Source organism: Octopus bimaculoides, chromosome 20, assembly GCF_001194135.2.
Source record: "Octopus bimaculoides isolate UCB-OBI-ISO-001 chromosome 20, ASM119413v2, whole genome shotgun sequence".
Taxonomy (NCBI): Eukaryota; Metazoa; Mollusca; class Cephalopoda; order Octopoda; family Octopodidae; genus Octopus; species Octopus bimaculoides.
Genome location: NC_069000.1, coordinates 14785431 through 14808929, shown reverse-complemented (window position 1 = coordinate 14808929; position 23499 = coordinate 14785431). Strand labels below are relative to the sequence as shown.

General features: G+C 36.9%; 1 protein-coding gene across 1 annotated transcript; it reads left to right on the top strand.

Annotated features, from left to right (window-relative positions):
- The first annotated feature begins 3651 nt into the window (after window positions 1-3651).
- LOC106872152 (UDP-N-acetylglucosamine--dolichyl-phosphate N-acetylglucosaminephosphotransferase) lies at window positions 3652-17316 on the top strand. The gene is made up of 8 exons (XM_014919030.2): window positions 3652-4124; window positions 6338-6458; window positions 8402-8615; window positions 10980-11129; window positions 12629-12713; window positions 13477-13665; window positions 14259-14508; window positions 17157-17316. Exons 1-8 carry the CDS (start codon window positions 3964-3966, stop codon window positions 17220-17222), a joined length of 1236 nt encoding a protein of 411 aa, XP_014774516.1. The 5' UTR covers window positions 3652-3963; the 3' UTR covers window positions 17223-17316.
- Window positions 17317-23499: the final 6183 nt, after the last annotated feature.

Below are 23499 nucleotides of genomic sequence, written 5' to 3'. Positions count from 1 at the left end.
GTTTGGATGGTGCTTTTTACGTGCCATCGGCACGGGAGCCAGTCAAGGCGACACTGGCATCGGCCATGTTCAGATGGTGTTTTTTACATGCCATCGGCATGGGGAACCAGACAGGCAGTGCTTGCATCAGTCACAACTACAATTTCCATTTGATTGTGGTTTGTCGCCCTACAATCCAAAGGTGTGTTTCTGAGTGGGCTAGTTATGTGACACTGTAGGCTACAACTGTGATCTCACTTTATTTGCCAGGTCTTCTCAGTCACAGCATATCTCCAGAGGTCTTGGTCTTTTGTCATTGTCTCTGTGAGGCCCAACGTTCGAAGGTCATGCTTCACCACCTAATCCCATGCCTTCCTGGGTCTCCCTCTACCACGGGTTAATAAACCCATTTCAAGAAAGTATCAAGAGGGCTGCAAGAATGCCTGCGGGCCTCAGGTTGGCCAGCTCTGACATAGTCGGTTGACTTACCTACTAGAAATAGCAGCCAAATTTCCCTCAAATCATATCTGTTGGATCCCTCAAAAATCATATCCTCTGTATCTCAGAAAGAGACACTGAATGATTCCCCCATGATTTTTACAGTGCAGCTGAGCCAAGTATAAGAGAAAAGGGTCAATCCACCCACTCGCTGCCATAGTATTTAATTGCTTCTTTACTGACTCTTGAAGGATGATAAATAAAGAACTCCAAACACACAGAGCTACAACAAGTATGTTGAGAAAATATTACCATACTTGGAAACAGGTAAGAGTTGATGACAAGAAGGGCATCCAACCATCGAAAATTTGCTTCAACAAATGCAAACATGGAAAAGTGGACATTGAAGTTAAAGACTTGTTTGATTCATTTCCCTTAGCTTGGTTTGTTATTATGCAAATTACTACTGGCCAAAAATGTTATTGACTCTTTTCCTTATAAAAAAAAATCTATGACTATTGATGAGGTCTGATAATACCAAATTGTCACTTCACTTTGAGCATAAAATGTAAATTTTTGGTGAAATTAATTGATTTCTTGAAATTATTATCACCCCAACATTTGTGCCTTAAATTTTTTTTTTGTTTTTGTTATTTTTAGACTCGCAAACAATTCCTACTTTTTTTTTTCTTCTCCAATTAAGATGTAAATTTCAGTTCATTGAACAAAATTGTATATATATCTATCATTCGTTCGCTTCATCGCCTAATTTGCCCAGCTTGAGTTATTTCCCTTAGCTTCATATTTTATTTATTTATTATTTTTTTGTAACATTGGCATACCACAACTTCATGGATTTCACTGTATATATTTGTGTGTGTCTGTTTTTTCCACATACCATCACTTGACAAGCGATGCTGGTGTGTTTACTTCCTCGTTATCTAGCGGTTCGGCAAAAGAGACCGATAGAATAACTACTAGGCTTACAAAGAATAAGTCATTTGGTCGATGTTTTCGACTAAAGGCGATGCTCCAGCGTGCTTGCAGTCAAATGACTGAAACAAAATTAAAAAGAATTACTGGTGCATTTTTTCATGGAACTTCGGAGTCTGTAGTCGCTTGACTTACTGTAGATAAGAGTTAAATCTTCTTCAAATGGCGCATATTTCTGCCTTAAGAGAAAGACACATTGAATGATAATAATTGGTTTCAAATTTTGGCACATGGTCAGCAGCTTTGGGGAGGGGCTAAGTCGATTAAATCGACCCCAGTGTTTAATTGATACTTATTTTGTCAACTCCGACGGAATTTGAACTCAAAGCGTGAAGACGGACGAAATGCTGCGAAGCATTTTGCGCGTTGCTAATGATTCTGCCAGCTCGCCGACCTCCACATTGGATGGTAATATACAGACAGGATATTCGTGGCTGAAAGGTTTACTCAATAAGAGCTGACCTAGGGCTAAACAGTGACAACTAATGATTGAAAGGGCTCCTTACTACCTGTCCAGGTCTGTAGAATTATAGATTTACGCGAACGTCACAAATATTCATGGCAGCAGACTGACAGTCTTTACGACGTCAAATAAAATTCTTTAGGGTATTTGTTCCAGCGCTCTGACTTCAAATTTCTCCGAGGTTAACTTTACTGAACCTTTTTTGACGTGAATAAATAGAACATCATTCCAGAATGGCGGAACTTAAGCGCATCGGACAGGATGCCTTACAGTATGCTTTCAAGCTCCATATTTCTGGCAATGATATCTGCAACCACAAAGGTACCAAGCTGTACTGCCTCTTTCCTTTTTTCTGTGCCACAAATATTTGTGGTGTAGAGAAGGGAGACCTGCATTCATAAGCAGTAGATGGTTTTCCATAAAGATTCTTGCCAAGGCCTGTGCCTTGAAGGGGAAGGTTCTCGCTGGTGATTCATCATCTCATGAGATATGCAGAGGTCTGCGAACGAAATATTCATTTATTATATATCCCAGTCTATTGAAATATTAATTATTCAGTGTCTGAGTTCAAATCCCTGTGTGTCCTATATATGTAGAAGATTTAATCTATTCCCTGATTTAACATCAACACCTCGTCTGAGGGTGATTTTAACAGGGTTCCTTGTCGCAAGCTTTTTGGCCAGAAATCTGGTTTGAGGCTAACTTTCTCTCTTTCCTCTTTTATAAGTTCCAATGGTTCTGATAAGGAGCATTGGCACTGCTCTACCTTCTAAAAGATAAAGGCTATTCCAGCTATAGCCATCCTGCTTTTGGAATGCTGTTAAGCTATATTAACTGCATTATTCAATGTGTCTATGCTTATTTTTTCTTAAGACAGTGGGGTATGATTTGGTAGTGATGGTGGGGATTTGGCTACTATTTCTAGCTGATCGAACAACCACATAGAGGCTAAGCTAATGAAGGAAACTGTATGGGTGTTCGAACAGCTAGAAATAGCAAGCAAATAACCCTTAAAATGCACGCTATCGCCTTTAAAAAGAGACACTGAATAATGTTGACCGGAGGACATATATTTCTGAGAAAGAAGCTGCACCCCACTAACTCGGATAATCATGGCTTGAATGTCTCATCAGAGCTGACTAGGGTCCTAGCAATAACCTCTTCATAGGGACTAATGTAAAAACATTTGTTTTACGGAGAAAGTTAGTGAGAGTTATTTTAAAATAAATCCTTTAGTTTTTCAACTGTGAATGTATAGGACTCGCAATAAAATTCGCTTTTCGGCTGAAATAGAAAACTATTACAATTCAATTCTGATTCCAAACATCTCACAAATAGCTTTTGAATTATCTTTCGAAGTCGTTGTTTTACCACATAACTCCGTCCTTATTACCTCTTCACGTACCTTCATGTAAACCCTAACTGAACAGACCTGACCTATGTTCAAAAGTACAGCTTTTCTTTTCTTTAGTGTGTAATTTGAGTTTGGTTTGGCTGTTATTTCTAGCTAGAAATACAAGTTGCTTTCATGTAAGGGAGATAAATGCTACTTGTTTAACTAAAACAGGTTGTCTTAAGAAGCGAAAGATATTTTAAATTCTTTCTACAATAATTTTTAACTTCTTTAATTACTCCAAACACCAATTTCCAATGCTAGAAATAAATACTAACTTTCGGTCAATGTATTGCAACAATAAATTTAGATACAAATTACAAATCCGTTGTGGGGTGTAAATGAGGATTTATATATATATATATGTCGACTTCGGCGGAATTTGAACGTGAAGGCCGGCGAAATGCCGCTAAGTACTTCGCGTGCTGTCGATGCCATATGTTGACGTTTATTTAAGTTTATCGACCCTAAGTGAAATTTGAACTCTTGAATCCAAGGGAGAGCAAATTTAAATACTTCTAATACATAATAGTATGATGTCTTATACAGCTGCGATATAGAGTCCTTAAAAATGCAAGTTAATAATAATGTAATAGATTACAGAATACCTTAACCCACTACCCATAAATCTCGATTTTATACTCAGAGAGGCAGGCTTCCGATAGAGTTTCATTATATTCGTTACACATCAGTCAAAATGGAGGCCGGTGTGTCGTCGATGTTTCCTCTCGCTGTTAATTTACTCTTTTCAATTGTTGGGATATTTGTCACACACAAAATTCTCTTGAAATGTAAATCTATGTTTATAAACGCCCATTTATTTGGCATGGATCTTAGTAAGAGGCAAACCAAAAAAATGTAAGTTCAATTTCTGTTGTTAAAATAATAATAAACAAGCCGGTATGTCTTAAAATGAGATTCGTATCTAAATGTTGTTATTTATTGTTTTCAAATGCGTAAATAGTTGGCATATCACAAGAGAAAGAAACTATAAGTACCGGTCAAGTTTCGGGGGGCACAAAAAATATAAAATATATAAGAGAATCAACCCACACCTTTATTAAATTAACGTTTTTGAACGAACATGTGATGATGTGTTTGTTGTTATTATTATGTTGTCTAATTTGCCACCTGGCTTCTCGTTTGTAGACGTTTCCTTTTAACTGTTGTCGCTAATGCTCTTCGTGTACATTGCATCAGCTAAATCTAATATTCTATTATAATATCTAAATCCTTTTTATGCCTTTAAAACGTTTTAATACATTATCTCTCACTGTATTACAGTAACGAATGCTACTTATTATCAGATGCTCTTTTTTTTATGTTGGTTTTAAAGGTTAAATAAATAACTTCTTGCAAACTCTCACACCATATATACATACAAACATGCATACATGCGCGCACACAAATATACAAAGCAGAAGAACTGTTACGAATTTTCGCAGCGTAACAGTTACCCAAGATAATTTGATGATATTTAAAGATCGCCGATAATTTATCAAATCGATTCAGGCATGACATATTTTTACTGCTCTCTGCAAATATGTTGACTTTTTTTTTTTTTACTTCGTTACCAGGTGAATTGTTGGAGCGGAACATAATTGTATTCGACCCTGTTTGTCCTTAACAATTCACCACACCCAACGAACAGTGTCTCCACATGGTTGCTCGACCTGCTAGAAATAGCAGCTAAATCTCCCTCAAATCACTCTATGATATCTTAAAATAGGCAAAGACACATTTGATAATGTAGTCTTCTATAAACAAAACGACGAGATGGTCACGGCAGGGGCGCCAATGACTAAAAGTCTGCTCGATCAGAGCTATCCTGAAGTTCAGCAACATCAATAACATTCGAACTGGCGGCGAAAGTAAAGAATACGTACACCTGGTGTTTAGGGTTATAATTAGGGTTAGGGTTAGGGTTTTTGTTACGCCCAAAACGGGTGGTGTACGAATTCTTTACCTCCGCCATTCGAACTTTATGTTAACTATTTGATTTTAGCCGATACTGATTATGATCAATTTTCTGGGACTCTTCATTATTTATCGATATCGACACCCATAGGTTAACAAGCATAAATAAACCTAGACAGTGAGAGAAAGAAAACACCAGACTAATTGAATATCAATTTATTTGTATCGTCTATTTATAACCTCGTGGTTCTGCTTGTGACGAAAGATAATTGCTCAGAATCAAATCGTTTTATTTTAACTCAAACGTTTAACTTCAGTATTCGATGCACAAGAGTAGAGGTGTCCACTTTTATTGTAAATACTAGCAGTCGCCACCCTTCCACACCAAAATTTTACCATAAAGCACAATCAGCAGAAGTAACAGGAACTAGCATTCACCGGTGCTCTAGATATTAAGTCTCCGCAGTACTTTTGTGTTCTTCAATAACAGGATCAATTCTGAACTGTTATGGCTCGCATGCGTGTTCAGCCTGACTTCGCAATACGCCACTGCGGTCCGGAGGTTTTCTTGGTCCAGAAGGGGGCGGAGGTAAAGGACATAGACTGTACCCCCTTTCAGTTTTGTTTTTGTTTTTTCTATAGAAACTCACTTTTTCGACTGTGGAGATTCCGAATCTTCAAAAAAAAAAAAAAAATCGGCATTTCAAAATTTTATAAAATTTCAATTTTTCAAATAAATAAATAAATAAATAAACACCCTTCCCCTCTTACTAAAATAGTAGACGTAGTATCTAAACAAAACTCGACATGCTACAAACGGCAGCTAAACGACGAATCACGTTTCCAATATTTTAATTACCGTCACCCCCTTTTTTTTTCTTTGCCAGAGGGGAGGAGAGGGGGAAAATTAAAATTTTGAAGACGTGCTTTTGGCGTTTTCAAAATCTTCAAGGTAGTGCCCCAGCAGGGCCATAGTACATTGACTGAAACAACTGAAGGATGAAAGATAAAAGATATCACTTTAAGCTATATCACCCTTGTTTTTGCTTTTTCAAAGAAATGTTTGTTTTTACAAATAAATATTAAATTTCGCTTCTATATTTTGTGTTATTTGTTGCTTCTATTTTTTTTTTTTTCCCCCCATTATTTTTTAGTCCTGAATCTCAAGGAGTTATCATTGGTACTGTATTTCTGATAATCATGTTTTTGTTCATTCCTGTACCATTCTACAACTATCTGACAAAAACAGAAAATAATGAATTTCCTCACAGCAAAGTAAGTCCATTCATATGGTTCAGCGATTTTCCTTTTTTTTATATGTGTGTATTTGTGTATGTGTGTACGTGTGTGGAACATTCCCATAATCCTTAATAGGTCTCTGAATTAATATTGCAGTCTTTAACCCTTTAGCATTTAATCCGGCCATATCCAGCCTGATTACTGGTAAGTTTACTGCCATCAATTCATCATGAAGAAAGTTCACCGTGAGGAAAGCTTACCGAGGAAATATATCCATAGTATCTTACCATTAATAGATAAAAACTATTTTATTAAAAAAAATTTTTTTTTTAAATTGACGACAGTGAACTTACCAGATATGATCCAGCCCAAATATTCTACCTGTTTTATGTTAAAACTGACCAGATCCAACCTCTCACACCTACCCCACAATGTCATTCTAAAAATATATAAACACACCATTAAAACCATGAAGCAACAAGATAATGCTTGATTAATTCAAAACACTAAATAACTCAGCAATACATTTGACAAAGAAATCTGGATGCTAAAGGGTTAGCCCTTTTGGTATAAACTCATTTGTGACTGCCCCTGGTTCTATAATACAAACCTGTTTTAAGTGACCTGAATTAAAACTTATCTAATACTGCCCCTGGTTCTATAATATGAACCTGTTTTAAGTGACCTGAATTAAAACTTATCTAATACTGCCCCTGGTTCTATAATATGAACGTGTTTTAAGTGACCTGAATTAAAAACTCATTTGATACTGCCCCTGGCTCTATAATACTATATATATAGGTGAAGGTGGTTAACAGAAAGCAATTGGCCATAGAAAACCTGCCTTAACTCTTTGGCATTTAAACTGACCATTTCCAGCCCAAATATTCTACCTGTTTTATGTTCAAACTGACCAGATCCAGCTGCTTACACCTGCTCTACAATGTCATTCTAAAAATAAACAATCACATCATCAAAACCTTGAAGCTATGAGATAATGCATGATTAATAATTCAAAACCGTGTGAATAAATAAGCAGAGCATTTGACAAAGTAACCTGAATGCTAAAGGGTTAATAAGTTTCCTCTGACCGACGTTAGCGTGAAAAAGTAGACTTTAAAATGATAATGATGATAAAATATGTGTGTGTGTGTGTTTGTAATTAATATGTGTTGGAGAGAAAATTTATTTGTACAAAGCTGCTAATTCGTTATACTGTGATTCAGTGTTTCTCATTCAGTACGATCCCTCAAGCAGAAATGTTTTTGTTGTCTGAAGGATCATCATATCAGATGACAAACTCTGAGTAGAGATGGCGTGAATCACTAGCTTCATATACAAACATACATCCATTCATACACTCAAATATGCTGACATACATATATACATTTGTACACACATACATACATACATAGATTCATACACACAAGCATACATACATGCAATCTTCCATATATATGTATGTACATACAGGCACATACATATGTACACACATACATGCATACACACACATTACATACATACATTTATTTATTTATGTATAATGGGTAAGAATATGTCAAAGAAGCATATAACAGATTTGGACAATTAGTGGTCAGACTGGCCTGGATACCTAAAATCCAATATCAAGCAGGGGAGATAGTATCCAGGTAAACAAAAGTAGGCTAAAGGCAAGTTGGTACCAGTCAAGCTAATTAAAGTACAATAAAATAAGAGATGCATACACACACACACACACACACACAAAGACATTATCATCATCCATTTTCCATGCTAGCATGGGTTGGACAGTTTGACAGGAGCTGATAAGATTGGAGGCTGCATCAGGCTCCTTTGTCTGTTCTGGCATGGTTTCTATGGCTGGATACCCTTCCTAATATCAACCACTTACACTAAGTGGCATCTTGCCTTGTTTGGGACTACCTTGTAAAAAAAAAAACAACAAAATGATCAACCTGTGTCTCTATTTAATTTTGCAGTTTATTGAATATCTAGCTGCATTACTGTCCATATGCTGCATGATCTTTCTTGGATTTGCTGATGATGTTTTAAATCTTCGGTGGCGCCAAAAGCTCTTGCTTCCTACAATTGCTTCTCTTCCCTTGCTGATGGTGTATTTTGCTAATTTTGGAGCAACTCTAATCATTGTACCAAAACCATTTAGAGAAATTGTTGGTTTCGACTTGGACCTACGTAAGTTCAGCTTCTCATAAGTCTTTCAGAAAAATCTACTTTTCAGATATTTTTTATTTTCTTTTAACCATTGTCATCTCTTGTCATAATCATGATTGTCATCAGAACCACCAATGAGACTGCCTTTTTTTTTTTTTTTTTTGCATCTTTAAGTATGAATAATAATAATAAGATAATAATAATGAAACTATTGTGTATGGTGCTCAAGTGCATTAGAACTCGTCAAAGGTGCATTTATATCATCATCATCATCATTTAACGTCCGCTTTCCATGCTAGCATGGGTTGGACGATTTGACTGAGGACTGGTGAAACTGGATGGCAACACCAGGCTCCAATCTGATTTGGCAGAGTTTCTACAGCATTCTATAGTACATAGAATTATGTACAAAAGTCAGGAAAGTGAACAGTGTACGAGTCATAATATACATGTTTGCATACATATGGAGCAGGGTGGATATCAGGTGTAGTGTTGGTGAATTTCAGGAAGCATGGAGGTTTTAAAGGATGCAATGCTACCTACCACTTAACTATATATTCTTTTTGCAGAAGGCATCCCTAAGAAATTTTTCTGCCGCTAGCATTTGTTAACAAGGTATGGCTAAAATGAGGAGTTAGAGTACAATGAAGGCTGAACTCTGCAATAAGCATACATTTCAGCTATGTGGAAGTAGGCCAAATGAGAAATGAGAGGAAGCAGTAGCCAGTTAGTAATGACCTTAAACTTTTCAGTGACTGGTACAAGAGGCTAAAGCTGATATCGTGACTCTGACTATGTTTTGTCATACTTGTGAAACTACTGACATTAAACAAGAGTTTGTGTGTGCGTGTGCTTGAATATTATCAGGTTTATTTATTATAATTATATTTATAGTTGCCTATCCATAATAAATTTCAAGTGACATTAAAATCAGATTACATCACACTCACAGTCTATGTATGTATACACATGTATGTGACTGTGTGTACATATGTATATATATATATATATATATATATCATCATCATCATCATCATCATCGTTTAACGTCCGCTTTCCATGCTAGCATGGGTTGGACGATTTGACTGAGGACTGGTAAAACCGGATGGCAACACCAGGCTCCAATCTAAATTTGGCAGAGTTTCTACAGCTGGATGCCCTTCCTAACGCCAACCACTCAGAGAGTGTAGTAGGTGCTTTTACATGTCAAAAATCATATATGTGTGTGTTTAAATATCTATACATATATATATATATATATATATATATACATATACATTTGCAGCGTGGAAGGTGTTTATAAGCCATTTAAGAAACACACAAAAACCGTTAGATTCACTTCAACATTTAAATTTAATTTGCGAAAATATTTTCGTTGCTTTGAGACCGCTACCTGTTCACTGACAAAATTCCGTGCTGCATCGGAATTTTGTCAGTGAACAGGTAGTGGTCTCAAAGCACCGAAAATATTTTCGCAAATTAAATTTTAATATTGAAGTGAATCTAACGGTTTTTGTGTTTCTTAAATGGCTTATAAACACCTTCCACGCTGCAAATGTTTTCGTTCCAGCACACAATCTCAGATCAGGTCACTTGCTGTGCAAGTACATCTCTGTAATATATCTATATATATATATATATATATACATAGGCACAGGAGTGGCTGTGTGGTAAGTTGCATGCTTACCAACCACATGGTTCTGGTTTCAGTACCACTGCATGGCACTTTGGGCAAGTGTCTTCTACTATAGCCTTGTGAGTGGATTTGGTAGACAGAAACTGAAAGAAGCCTGTCATATATGTATATATATTTGCATATATATATGTTTGTGTCTGTGTTTTTTTCCTCCACCATCACTTGACAACTGATGTTGGTGTGTTTACATCTCTGTAACTTAGTGGTTCAGCAAAAAAGACCGATAGAATAAGTACTAGGCTTACAAAGAATAAGTCCTGGGGGCGGGGTCGATTTTTTTCGACTAAAGGCAGTGCTCCAGCCAAGTAAAATCAGTCGTGGAAGACACTGAGGTTACACAAATGGCACATAAAAGCACCCACTACACTCTCTGAGTGGTTGGCGTTAGGAAGGGCATCCAGCCATAGAAACCATGTGAAATCAGATTGGAGCCTGGTGCAGCCTTCCAACTTGTCAGCCCTGGTCAAACCATCCAACCCATACCAGCTTGGACAACATACATTAAATAACAATGATGATGATGATGATGTGCCACTAATACAATGCTATACTGTTTTATGATGTTTCTATCTTTCCATCACGTTTCAAATGATTTACGTTTATGTCAAAGAATTGTAATGTTGACCATATCCTATCTTATCACACTTCCAATACCATATCATTTGATATCATTCACTTTTATTTTACAGATATATTTTATTATGTTTATATGGGAATGCTTGCTGTGTTTTGCACAAATGCCATCAATATTTTGGCTGGAGTAAATGGTTTAGAAGTTGGTCAGTCTGTCATAATTGCTGCATCTGTACTAATTTTCAACATTATTGAGATAGTACATGGTAAGTGAAGGTTTTTTTGTTTCTGTATTTTTTTTTTTTCCTTGTGATATTTATCAAATTATCATTTCATTTTTTTGTATATTATTGACTCTTTTTTATTGACTGCAATTTCGCTATCTCTAATGCACGAGATTAGATTGCAGTGCATTTGAACTTAGGTTTGTGTGTGTGTGTGTGTGCGTGGTTAAGAAGTCTGCTTCACAATCACATGCTTCTAGATTCACTCTCACTTGCTCTCAACACCTTGAGCAAGTATATTCTGTCTCAGCCTCAGATTAATAAATGACTTGCAAGTGATTCTGGAAAGCTCACTGACTCTGTGTGTGTGTGTGCCCCTCTCTCTCTCTGTACACATATATATATATTTACACCACCTGTCCTCGTCTGTTGTTATTTTTTGTATATTCTCCCATATATATATATATATATATATATAAAATATTTATCCCCACTTACATGCAGACATTTTTTTAGAGCAAACTATTCTTCACAGTACTGTGGTAGATACTATGAGAGAAAATCTCATATTGGCTTTTGGTGCAAAATCCACTCTTGTGCAAAATGCTCTCACTATAGTTTGTTCTAAAAGAACATCCATGTTTAAGTGGGGATCTCTCAGTATGAATACTGCCTTTGTTGCTAATATATATATATATATATATATATATATATATATATATTGTGGGTAAAGCATAAATCCGAAACAGAAGCACACTCTAAGTTATAGAGCAGTATACGCTAGTGTGCCTCCATCAATGATGATGACCATAATAACAACAGCACCATTACCGACACCAGTAGTAACGGCACCAACATAATCACCACCTCCAATGACACCAAAACCAACACCACCACCAACAACATTAGTCCAAATGTTGATTAGTCCAAATCTGGAAGAAAACAGCTGTTTTATAACTTTTATAAACTGCTTTAAGTTTTTAACAGTTTGTTTCTTCAAAATATTCCTTCACACTTGGGAAGTACTTGAAACTTTATTTTCTAATTCATGATGGAATAATTCATGTTTACTCTCAAAACTCTCAATCAAGTCACAACTTGTCAGTAACTTTCCCCAAAGCTGACAACTTAGCATTAAGTTTGTTCAGATGCAATAAAAAACACTATAAGTTAACTGACTTGAGCAAAATCACTTAGCTGGAAAAAAACAATCATGTTTTTCATGATTTTCATATTTAAAAATAACCTTATTTCATTCACTTAAACATTCAACAAAACAGTTCAAATACTGGATTATGACATCACCCAACCATAGATGTCTCTTGTGTTTCTATCCACACTTAATTATAAAACTAATCACTGTGGGTTTTTACCCTTTGTGATATCATTTTCTCATTGGTATCAACCCAACTCTTTCTCTGTCTGTCTGCCTCTCTTTCTTTCTCTCTTTTTCTGTCTTTTGCTAGCTAAGAGGTTAGTTACCATAATTCTTCAATAAAATTTTCATCTCAGTCTCATTGTCTTTCACTTTCTTTCTTTAGGTAACCAACCTGCCACACATGAATTTTCCATCTATTTTTTAATGCCATTCACTGCCTTGTGTTGTGTCTTACTCTGGCACAATTGGTGAGGAAATGTTTTTTTAAAATCTTTTTGCTTGGTTTTGTTTTGCTTTTTTTCTACAATAAATATTTATGTTCTGTGGCAAATGTTATAGTTGACTGTCCTTGTTATAATAAATACAACTTACAATTTACTTAAGCCTTTATTTAGGCACAATGTGGCTGTGTGGTAAGAAGCTTGCTTCCCAACCACATGGTTCTGGGTTCGGTCCCACTTCATGGCACCTTGAGCAAGTGTCTTCTACTGTAGCCTCAGGCTAACCAAAGCCTTGTGAAAGGATTTGGTAGACGGAAACTGAAAGAAGCTTGTCATGTATATATATATATACCTTTTTGTCTGTGTTTGTCCTCCACCACCGCTTGACAACCTGTGTTAGTGTGTTTATGTCCCCATAACTCAGCGGTTCAGCAAAAGAGACTATTTACAAAAAAATAATAAGCACTGGGGTCGATAAGTTTGACTACAATTCTTCAAGGTGATGCTCCAGCATGGCTGCAGTCTAATGACTGAAACGGTAGTCATGCCACTTAAAAAGTACTGGTCCCATGTAAAAAAACTCCGGTACACTCTCTGGAGTGGTAGCTGTTGGGGAGGGCATCCAGCTGTAGAAATCAAGCTGCAACAGACTATGAAACCTGGTGCAGTTCCTATCAAGCTGTCCAACCCATGCCAGCATGGAAAATGGATGTTAAATGTTGATGACGATGATGATGATGATGATGATGATACATATCCAAGAATTTTTAAACTTTGCACTTTTTTCTAGGTACCCTGCTGAAGTGTTTGTTGGTGACACTTTTTGTTATTTTGCTGGCATGACGTTTGCTGTGGTTGCTATCCTGGGACACTTCAGCAAAACACTTCTTCTTTTCTTCATTCCACAAGTGTTCAACTTTCTCTATTCAGTCCCACAGCTTTTCCATTTCTTACCATGTCCACGACACAGAATACCAAAGTAAGTGAACTTCATCGACTTGGATTATTCACTTATTATTATTTTCTTCTTCTTCTTCTTCTTCTTCTTCTTCTTGCCAAGGCCATGGATTGGTTCCCATGCTGGTGGCACATAAAAAGCACCATTCGAGTGTGGTCATTGCCAGCGTCACCTTACCGGCACATGTGCTGGTGGCACATGGAAAACAACATTCGAGCATGGTCGTTGCCAGTGTTGCCGGACTGGCTCCCGTGCAGGTAGCATGTAAAAATACCTTTTGAGTGTGGCCGTTGCCAAAACCGCCTGACTGGTCCTCATGCCAGCAACACGTAAAAACATCCACTACACTCTCGGAGTGGTTGGCGTTAGGAAGGGCATCCAGCTGTAGAAACTTTGCCAGATCAGATTGGAAAGCAGACATTAAACAGTAATGACGATGATGATGATTAATGTTTTTGTCTTTCATTGTTTACACAGCTTTCATGTAACCCAACATTGTATTTGTCCTGTGTTGTCCATCATGCTTTTTTTATATAAACTCTTAGTGGTTAATAAAGAAATCATCATTATTAATATTAGTAATTTCTTTTAATTTCTCTTCTCTATTTTTCCAGATTTGATCCTAAAACCAATAAAGTAGGAATAAGTCTTATGAACTGTGAACGTAATCAAATCAAACCGCTTGGTTGGATAATGTTAAAAGTGTTGTCGCTCTTCCGTCTGATCCAACTAAATGAAATGAAATCCAAAAATAGCAAAGGAACTGTTATAGAATGTAACAACCTAACATTGCTAAACTTAGTATTAGTTTATACTGGTCCACTTCATGAAAGAAGTCTTGTTTTGATTCTCCTCTCCATTCAGGTGAGTTCAGTACTCCAGTTTGCATGCGTTCACACACACACACACACACGCAAATGCATATACATACATCATCATCATCATCGTTTAACGTCCGCTTTCCATGCTAGCATGGGTTGGACGATTTGACTGAGGACTGGTGAAACCGGATGGCAACACCAGGCTCCAATCTAATTTGGCAGAGTTTCTACAGCTGGATGCCCTTCCTAACGCCAACCACTCAGAGAGTGTAGTGGGTGCTTTTACGTGTCACCTGCACGAAAACGGCCACGCTCGAAATGGTGTCTTTTATGTGCCACCCGCACAAGAGCCAGTCCAGGGGCACTGGCAACGATACATATATATATATATAGAGGAAAGGCTTTGGAAAGAATATTTATATAGGCACAGGTATGTGTGGTAAGAAGCTTACTTCCCAACCACATAGTTCTGGGTTCAGTGCCACTGTGTGGCACCTTGGGCAAGTGTCTTCTACTATAGCCTTGGGCCAACCAAAGCTTTGTGAGTGGATTTGGTAGATGGAAACTGAAAGACGCCCATCATATATATCTGTATGTGCATGTGTGTGTGTATTTGTGTCTATGTTTGTCCCCCACCACCGTATGACAGCTGGTGTTGCTGTGTTTACATCCTCGTAACACTGTGGTTTGGCAAAAGGAACCGATAGAATAAGTACTAGGCTTTAAAAAAATACAATACTGGGATCAATCAATTCATTCGACCAAAACTTCTTCAAAGTGGTGCCCCAGCATGGCCGCGGTCTAAAGAGTTTAAAAAATTCTTTTAGAAAATTCATGTAAACCCGTAGAACACACACACACTCTCACGAGTGCACAACAGAGTTACCTCCCTTAAAATTTTAATCTCCCACGTGTTTATTAATGTTATTGCTTCAGACCAGGACTGATCTAACAACCAATGCTCAAAGGTATTCCATCTTTGACCAAACAACTTTTGTTTTCAAACACAGTGTATCTAGGACTACAGTATCCAGTGTTTGCTTTCTTTCTTTAAGATAGTTGAGTGTGACTCTAGGCAGAAGAGGCTCTTGTGCATGTGCTTGCTAATATGAGAAGCATTGTAATTTCCTCCTCTGGGCAGTAGTGTAGCTAGAGTCTGTGCTGCCTGGGATGGCCCTTCCATTTGCCGCCCTCGGACCCCATAAAAAACACATATTGCCTACAACATAATGAAAAGTACTGCCCCTACGCCCCACCCCCAGCTACTCTAGTTCCTTTGGATTTTCAGTTAACAATAACTACATCTTTGTATACAAATATTCAACTACTTATTTATTTATTTCATATGCTCATGGGTGTGGCTGTGTGGTAAGAGGCTTGCTTTTCAACCACATGGTTCTGGGCTCAGTCTCACTGCGTGGAACCTGGACAAGTGTCGTCTATTATAGCCTTGGGCTGAGCAAGCTCTGAGAACGGATTTGGTAGACGGAAACTGAAAGACACCCATCATGTTTATATCTATGTATGTGTGTTTGTTCCTCCACTGCACCACTTGACAACCGGTGTTGGTGTGTTTATGTCCTCATAACTTAGCAGTTCGACAAAAGAGACTGATAGAATAAGTACCAGGCTTTAAAAAAAACAAACAAGTACTGGGGTTGATTCACTCAACTAAAAACTCTTCGAGGCAATGCCCCAGCATGGCCGCAGTGTAATGACTGAAACAAGTAAAAGATAAAAAATATGTTACAAGGTGCTCTCTAGAGGGTAGGTAGAACTAAGATTACGATACAAATGTTTACAGTAAACCCATTGGCATGGATCAGACAGAGTTTATTAAGGCAGATTTTCTACAACTGGATGCCCTTCCTGTTGCCAAATCTCACCTGCTTCCAACCAAGATACTTATCTTATCAATCTCAGAAAGGTGAACAGTAGAGTCGATAATGATGAGACTTCAGCTTCAACAATAACAATAATAGTTTTTGTTTGTTTGTTTGTCTGTTTGTATGTTTTTTTTTGGTGTTGGTGTATTTTTTAGTTAACTGAGTGGAAACCATCACATTACTGGTACTAATCTGGTAAAAGCCAAAGTATTTATGGAATGGAAGATGCAAAAGGGCTTAAAGAGAAAGTCTTTATGGATTATCCATATATGGGATGATGAACCTGGGAAAAATAGAAGGATCTTGATTAGGAATTTCTGACCTTGTGTTTTCACTGGTTTGATCAACTGAACTACCAGCTCATTGAATTAGCATGGAACTGACTGAGTATTCCACAAACACCTGTACCCTTTACCTGAATTACTGCTAAAGCCAGCTTATTTATATGGGCCAAAGTTCATTATTAAATTAGCATTTTGTTGTTATTGTTATTGTTTAGCATCAAGTCAGTCCTGATTGAGTAGACTTTGAGTTGAAGTCATTCCACCTATGACCATTCCATCTGTTTGTTTTCTTTTTTTTTGTTATTTTGGTGTTTTATTTACATGTCTATGACTTCATTAACTAATATATGACATTCCCTTTTTTTCTAAGATGGCAAAGTGTCAATAGCCCTTATTGCTATGACAGTGTATTGTAGAACAAATGAGTCCTTCATAGAAATTCCATTCTTCTTATTGTTGTTGTTGATAATATTGGTTCAATTTTTATATTCTTATCTGGTCACTGCTTTCTTATTTTTCAGATTTTCTGCAGTCTTATTGCATTCTTTATCCGTTACCAAGTTGCCAAAATATTCTATGACGTATGAAATGAAAGTCCAAAAATCAAAAATGATTGATGATAATAACAATAATAAATTGATATTGTCTTTATTAAAAAAATGCAAAAAAATAAAAACCTTACTTTTTGTAATGTTATTCATTTCTCTGTGTGTGTGTATAAAATGCAGGTATGTATAGAAGTATAGGCATGGCTGTGTGGTAAGAAGTTTGCTTCCCAACCACATGGTCTTGGGTTCAGTCCCACTGCATGGCAGCTTGGGGAACTGTCTTCTACTATAGCCTTGTGCCATAAAGCTTTGTGAATGGATTTGGTGGATGGAAACTAAAAGAAGCCTTAGTATATATATATATATGTATATGTGCATGAGTGTGTGTGTTTGACAACTGGTGTTGATGTGCTTATGTCCTCATAACTTAGCGGCTCAGCAAAAGACACTGATAGAATAAAACCGGGTTTTAAAAAATAGAAAAAATTGGTATATATATATATTACATGTGTGTGTGAAGGTATTTGGCCTAGTGGTTATGTGTGTTGCATTCACAATCATGAAATCATGGTTTCAATTCCCAGAATGGTTTCAATTCCCATAATGCTCTTAAGCAAAACACTTCCTTTCACATTGCTCCAGTTCACTCTGTTGTATGTGGGTAACTCTGCGATGGACTAGCCTCCCCCACCAATCGTAGAATCGTTAGCCTCCTCACCTACCAAGCAGGGTGGCATCATTCAAACGCTAAAACAATGCAAAGGGCATTGTGACCAGCAATGTTTAATAGCAGTCTGGCTGATCATGTGATCATCATCATCATCATCATCATCATAATTGTTTAACATCTGTTTTCCATGCTGGCATAGGTTGGACAGTTTGACATGGAGCTGTCCAGACTCCAGTTGTGTATTGTGGCAGGGTTTGTACAGCTGGATGCTCTTCCTAGCGCCAACCACTTAATAGAGTTTGCTGGGTGCTTTTATGTGCCACATAAATATATGTGTTGGTGTTGGTGTTGGTGTGTTTATGTTTCCTGTAACTTAGTAGTTCAGCAAAAGAGACTGATAGAATAAGCACCAGGCTAAAAAAGTAAAAACTACTGGGGTTGATTCATTCGACTAAAAATTCTTCAAGGCAGTGCCCCAGCATGGCCAAGGTCAAATGACTGAAATAACTAAGAGATATAAAATAAAAAATTAATTCTCTCTTTGTATTGCATTTTTTTTTTGTTTATACATACACATAATGTAAGTAATATATATATATATATATATATATATATGTACACATACATACAGGTATGCATGTGTGTCTATGTATGTACATTTACATGTGTGTGTGTATATATACATATATATATATAGAGAGAGAGAGAGGGAGAGATGTCTGAGTAGATTATGTATATATGTATATTTCTAATACTTTAGTGTTTAACAACAAAGAAATACACAGTTGTATGGCCTTCACAGAAATTCTTTGGCAAAATATGTAGAAAGGTAAGTTTAAGATTGAAATGAAAAAAAAAAGAGAGAAACCAGATAGAGAGAGAGAGACTTCAGTTCATTTTGTCTAAAACAAAAGAACCTGCTGATTTGTAGAGATGAGATTTTTACATTTTTTTCGTTAATTTTTTTTCTTTTACCTGAGATGAACAAAACTCTCCCGTTTTCAGGTGACTCAGTTGGCTCTGTGGTAAAATCATTAGCATTCTATGAGTACTGAATCATAGAATAATGAACATATTAATACTACTATTACTACTCGTAATACTGATAAAAACAATGATGATCACATATTATTCATACAGTAAAAATGTTCATAAAGGTATTTCAAAGTATGTTATGATAAACAAAATAATAATATATATTAAAACGAGGGGAGGGGTAAAGATATTATATGAGGCATATTAGAATTTTCCTTTTCTTTTCTAAGTTGAACAAGATAATTAATTGAATACGTGCATACATCTACGTATAGTACATATGTATGCACATACATGCATACAAATATTCTTGTACTTGTTTCAGTCTTTAGACTGAGGCCATGCTGGGGCACCGCCTGAAACATATATAGAGAGAGAAGATAAAAAATGGAGCAATAATTAACAATGAGAAATGGATCGTTGGTGTTTAAAAGTCATTATTTAATAGAATTTGGAACCATTTACAGCTGTTTCTGTTTATTAAATCGGAGTGAATTTACATTTGCCTCGTTACATTTAATAAACATCTTCAGAATGAATAGAGGGAATGAAAGGCAAAGAAAATGAAAATGGAAAAAGTTCGTTAAAGTCTGTAGGCTTGGGTTGGATGGTCTGACTGGGCAGGCATGCTGGAAGGCTGCACCAGACTCCAGTCTGATCTAGCATGGTTTTCTATGGCTGGATGCCCTTCCTAATGCCAACCACTCCCAGAGTGTAATGGGTGCTTTTACGTGCCACCGGCACAGGTGCCGATTTGCATCTGGAACCCTCGATGTCGTAAGCGACAGAGTGCCAACAAAACATAGTATCTGGAATGTGAGGATCTGCTTTCGCTACAGCAACAGCAGCATTAACAGTAGCACTAGTATTAATACATTGACAGGTGAGATTGTAAAAAAAATAAAAAATAAAAATAGATGCGTCAGGGTGCAGCCCTTTCAACTAAGTTTAGAGACATTCTCTACATTTAATTGCGTTAAAAGTTCAGAGAAATTCTCTACACGTTGTGTGCCAAAAGGAAGTGGTTTATTTGATTTGAAAAAAGAAATGGCCTCTACTGCGTACGCATAACTGAAGTTCAATAAAATTCAATACTTGTTCGAGTCAAAAAGCCCGAAAACTGTCAACTTAGACATCAAATTACGTAGAGGGAAATGACCGTTACTGATTGGACAAAATCAGTGCTAGAGGCGTGTCTTGAAAGTTGTGCATTTGTTAAATGAAACTGTACCACCGTGGACAGTGCGTAAACATGGTCCAAGATCGGCTCCAGTCCAACAGGTCTATGATCAAAGATGTTGCGGCTGCTACCATCTCATCTTTTATTCAGACGTATTGAATCCAAGGTTATATTTTGAGTAGGTCCCACTTTTCATGCCAGTAAGGTGTGATTTTTTTTAGAGATATTTGTCGACTGACCGCTAGGAGCTTTCCTCATTGACTCTGTTTTCATACGTGTTTGTGTGTGTATGCTTGTAGTGTTGTTTACGTGTATGTAAAGCGTTTGATTAATTACACCTGTTGGAAGGTGCTGACCGACGTAGTTCTGCTGGAGGTCAGTTTTGATTGTGCAGACATTACGAAAGGCATTTTCATTTGTGACTGGCCCTCTTTTAACCCTGTACCTGTATTTTTAATCCTTTGCATGTATTTTGTTCTTAAAATCCATGCTTCCTTTCAGATTTTTAGCTAGCGCTTGTCTTTATACGTTCTGAGTTAATATAAAGTTTTCCTTTCATAAGTCCCAGTTCCTCTGGTTGTCGAAACACATAGGAATATATATCATATATGATGCATAAACGCAAGGGAAATACACAGGGCAGGCAAAGAGTTAAGGATTCTTGTGTGTGTGTGTGTGTGTGTATGTGTGTGCGTGCGCGTGTGTGTATGTGAGGGGAGAGAGAGAGAGAGCAGTATTTAATATGTCCTCTTTAAAAAAAACGGTAGGGTGTAACTTTAGGGAGATTTAAGTACTATTTCTAGCAGACAAAACGAAGGTTGTAGAGGCCACATTTGTTGGCTCATCTGTTTCCTGTATTCTGTGTTCGACTGCGATAAACACAGGTTAAGATATCGTCCAACTGATAGATCTCTTCATATTCTTCTTGATGATCTTTTCTTGGTGTTTTTTTCTTTTGCCATTTCCTTCTTCTGCTCACCGTGAGGAAAGTTCATGTCTCATACTGTGTATTAAATTCCCATCTAGTGTTATTAGAGCGCTAAAGACTGAAAGTGAAAGAGTTATAAAGCAGACGATACAAATACATAAATCTAAAAGGCCTCGACCGAGTGCCAAAGGTTTGAGCGTGTGTGTGTCTGTGTGCTTCTCTTATAGTGTGTTCGTTTATGCAAGAACTTGGCAACTGTGTGCGTTACTAATTGTTTGTATATATGTGCAAGGAGTTGTGTATATTTGTTTGGGTTGCGTATGCGTGTGTTTCAAATATGTGTTGGTACATGATGGGACTTGTGTATTTATTTATATCTTTGTGTTTCTAGCATACTGTGTTCGTATATTGCAAGAAGTACTCGCGCTTATTTGTTGCTGTGTTGTGTAGTTTGTTGTCTTTTCAACATAAGCTGTTGTTATGGCATGACCCAATAACTTTGAATTGATAACACTGACATACCACCATCAGCATCACCGGTAAAAAACAGCAGCGAAGAGACAAGACCGGTAAGAGTGAGCATGCACCGAAAACCGAGAAGAAGAGGGACTAAATTAGGCAAAGATGTACGAGTACACACACACACATATATATATATATATATACAATGTGTGTGTGTAGTCCTCATAGAGTTGTCTTCTGTAAAGCGGTGTGTGGTTGTTTAATAAGGCAACAAGACCGTATTTTCTACCACTTAACGCACCCTGAAAAATGTTGGCGCTGGTTGTCTTGGCAAACCGAAAACTGTTGCCGTTACTTTTACTACTAGCAGCTTACATATAATGCTTACTCAGACACACACACACACACACACTCACACACACACACATACATACACACACACACACAAATGTATACATACGTGTATATATATATATATATATATATATATGTGTGTGTGTGTGTGTGTGTGTGTGTGTGTACACATATACATATACATACGTCCCAAAGCACACTCATGTGTAGTGTGCATGTGGGAATATGTGTGTGTGTATATATATATATATATATATATATATATATATATATAGATACACACACACATACACACACACACACACACACAAATGTATACATACGCGTATATATATATATATATGTGTGTGTGTGTACACATATACGTATACATACATCCCAAAGTACACTCATGTATAGTGTGCATATGGGAATATGTGTATATATATATACACACACACGCACGCACACACACACACATGCATGCATTTATACATACTACCTATAACATCCTACCTATAATATATCCATACACAACCTTAGCGTTACGCATACTTGTTCATAATGTAACAAAATGCATAGAGGCACGCATGTGTGTATGTGTGTATGTGTGCGTGCGTGCGCGCGCAAAGTATTAATATGGGATCTCTCTCTCTCTCGCGATGCAAGTTATTTTTATCCCACAACACATGTGTACTATGGATGATCTCACTTTTCATCACACCCTGCCGCATCTTAACCTCACCGTACACCCGAACAGAGGGTATGTTTAGTAAACACACACACACACACACACATACACACACACATACATACATATACGTATGTACGAACCTACACACACATGTATGCATACATGCATGCATGTATACATACACGTGTGTATATAATATTTGTATGTTTTTGTACATATGCACGTACTGGCTGTAGGACGTGTATGTGTATATATAATATAAGTATATATATATATATATATGTGTGTGTGTGTGTGTGTGTGTGTGTGTGTATGTGTATATATATATATATGTATATATATGTATATATATATATATATATATATATATATATATATATATATATATATATATATATATATATGTATGTATGTATGTATGTATGTATGTTTACGTTCTTTGTGGATGTATATGTGTGTATATGTATATATATATATTTTTATACATATATGTGTGTGTGTATGTATGTATGTATGTATGTATGTGTGTGTGTGTATGTGTGTATTTATATCGTATAAATTGACAGCTTAGCATGCCTGTCAAATGAAATGTGAATATATTTGGAGAGAAAGAGACAATGAAGGCTGTCGACGTCTCCCATTCGCAATCTCTTCTTCCTATTCCGGCTACGCCAACCAGCGCCAACTCTAAGGGTGCGATGTTGGTACCCCAGGCAAACTTGCTTTCGAGTAAACTTCTTTTTTGTTTTGTTTTGTTTTTAAGCGTTGACAATGAGGAAAAACTGCAGATGTGAAAATAACAATTTGTTTAATTAATATGCAAGCGAATAACGGCGTGCTGGCAAGAATCGTTAGCACGTCGGATAAACTGCTTAGTGGCATTTCTTTCGGCTCTATGGTGTAAATGGTAAATTATAACAGCTGTGTGTGTGTGTGCACGCGCGCTCGCGCTATAGTTTGAGTTCTCGCCAAATTCGAAACCCGAATGTGTGATTCACTGGGTGGTAGTTTCGG

Excerpts from the sequence above, each read along its gene's own strand:
- LOC106872152 (XM_014919030.2), top strand. The coding sequence starts at position 3,964 with ATGGAGGCCGGTGTGTCGTCGATGTTTCCTCTCGCTGTTAATTTACTC. Across the intron at positions 4,125-6,337 it reads AAGAGGCAAACCAAAAAAAT|TCCTGAATCTCAAGGAGTTA; the intron begins GTAAGTTCAATT and ends ATTATTTTTTAG. Across the intron at positions 12,714-13,476 it reads GTCTTACTCTGGCACAATTG|GTACCCTGCTGAAGTGTTTG; the intron begins GTGAGGAAATGT and ends ACTTTTTTCTAG.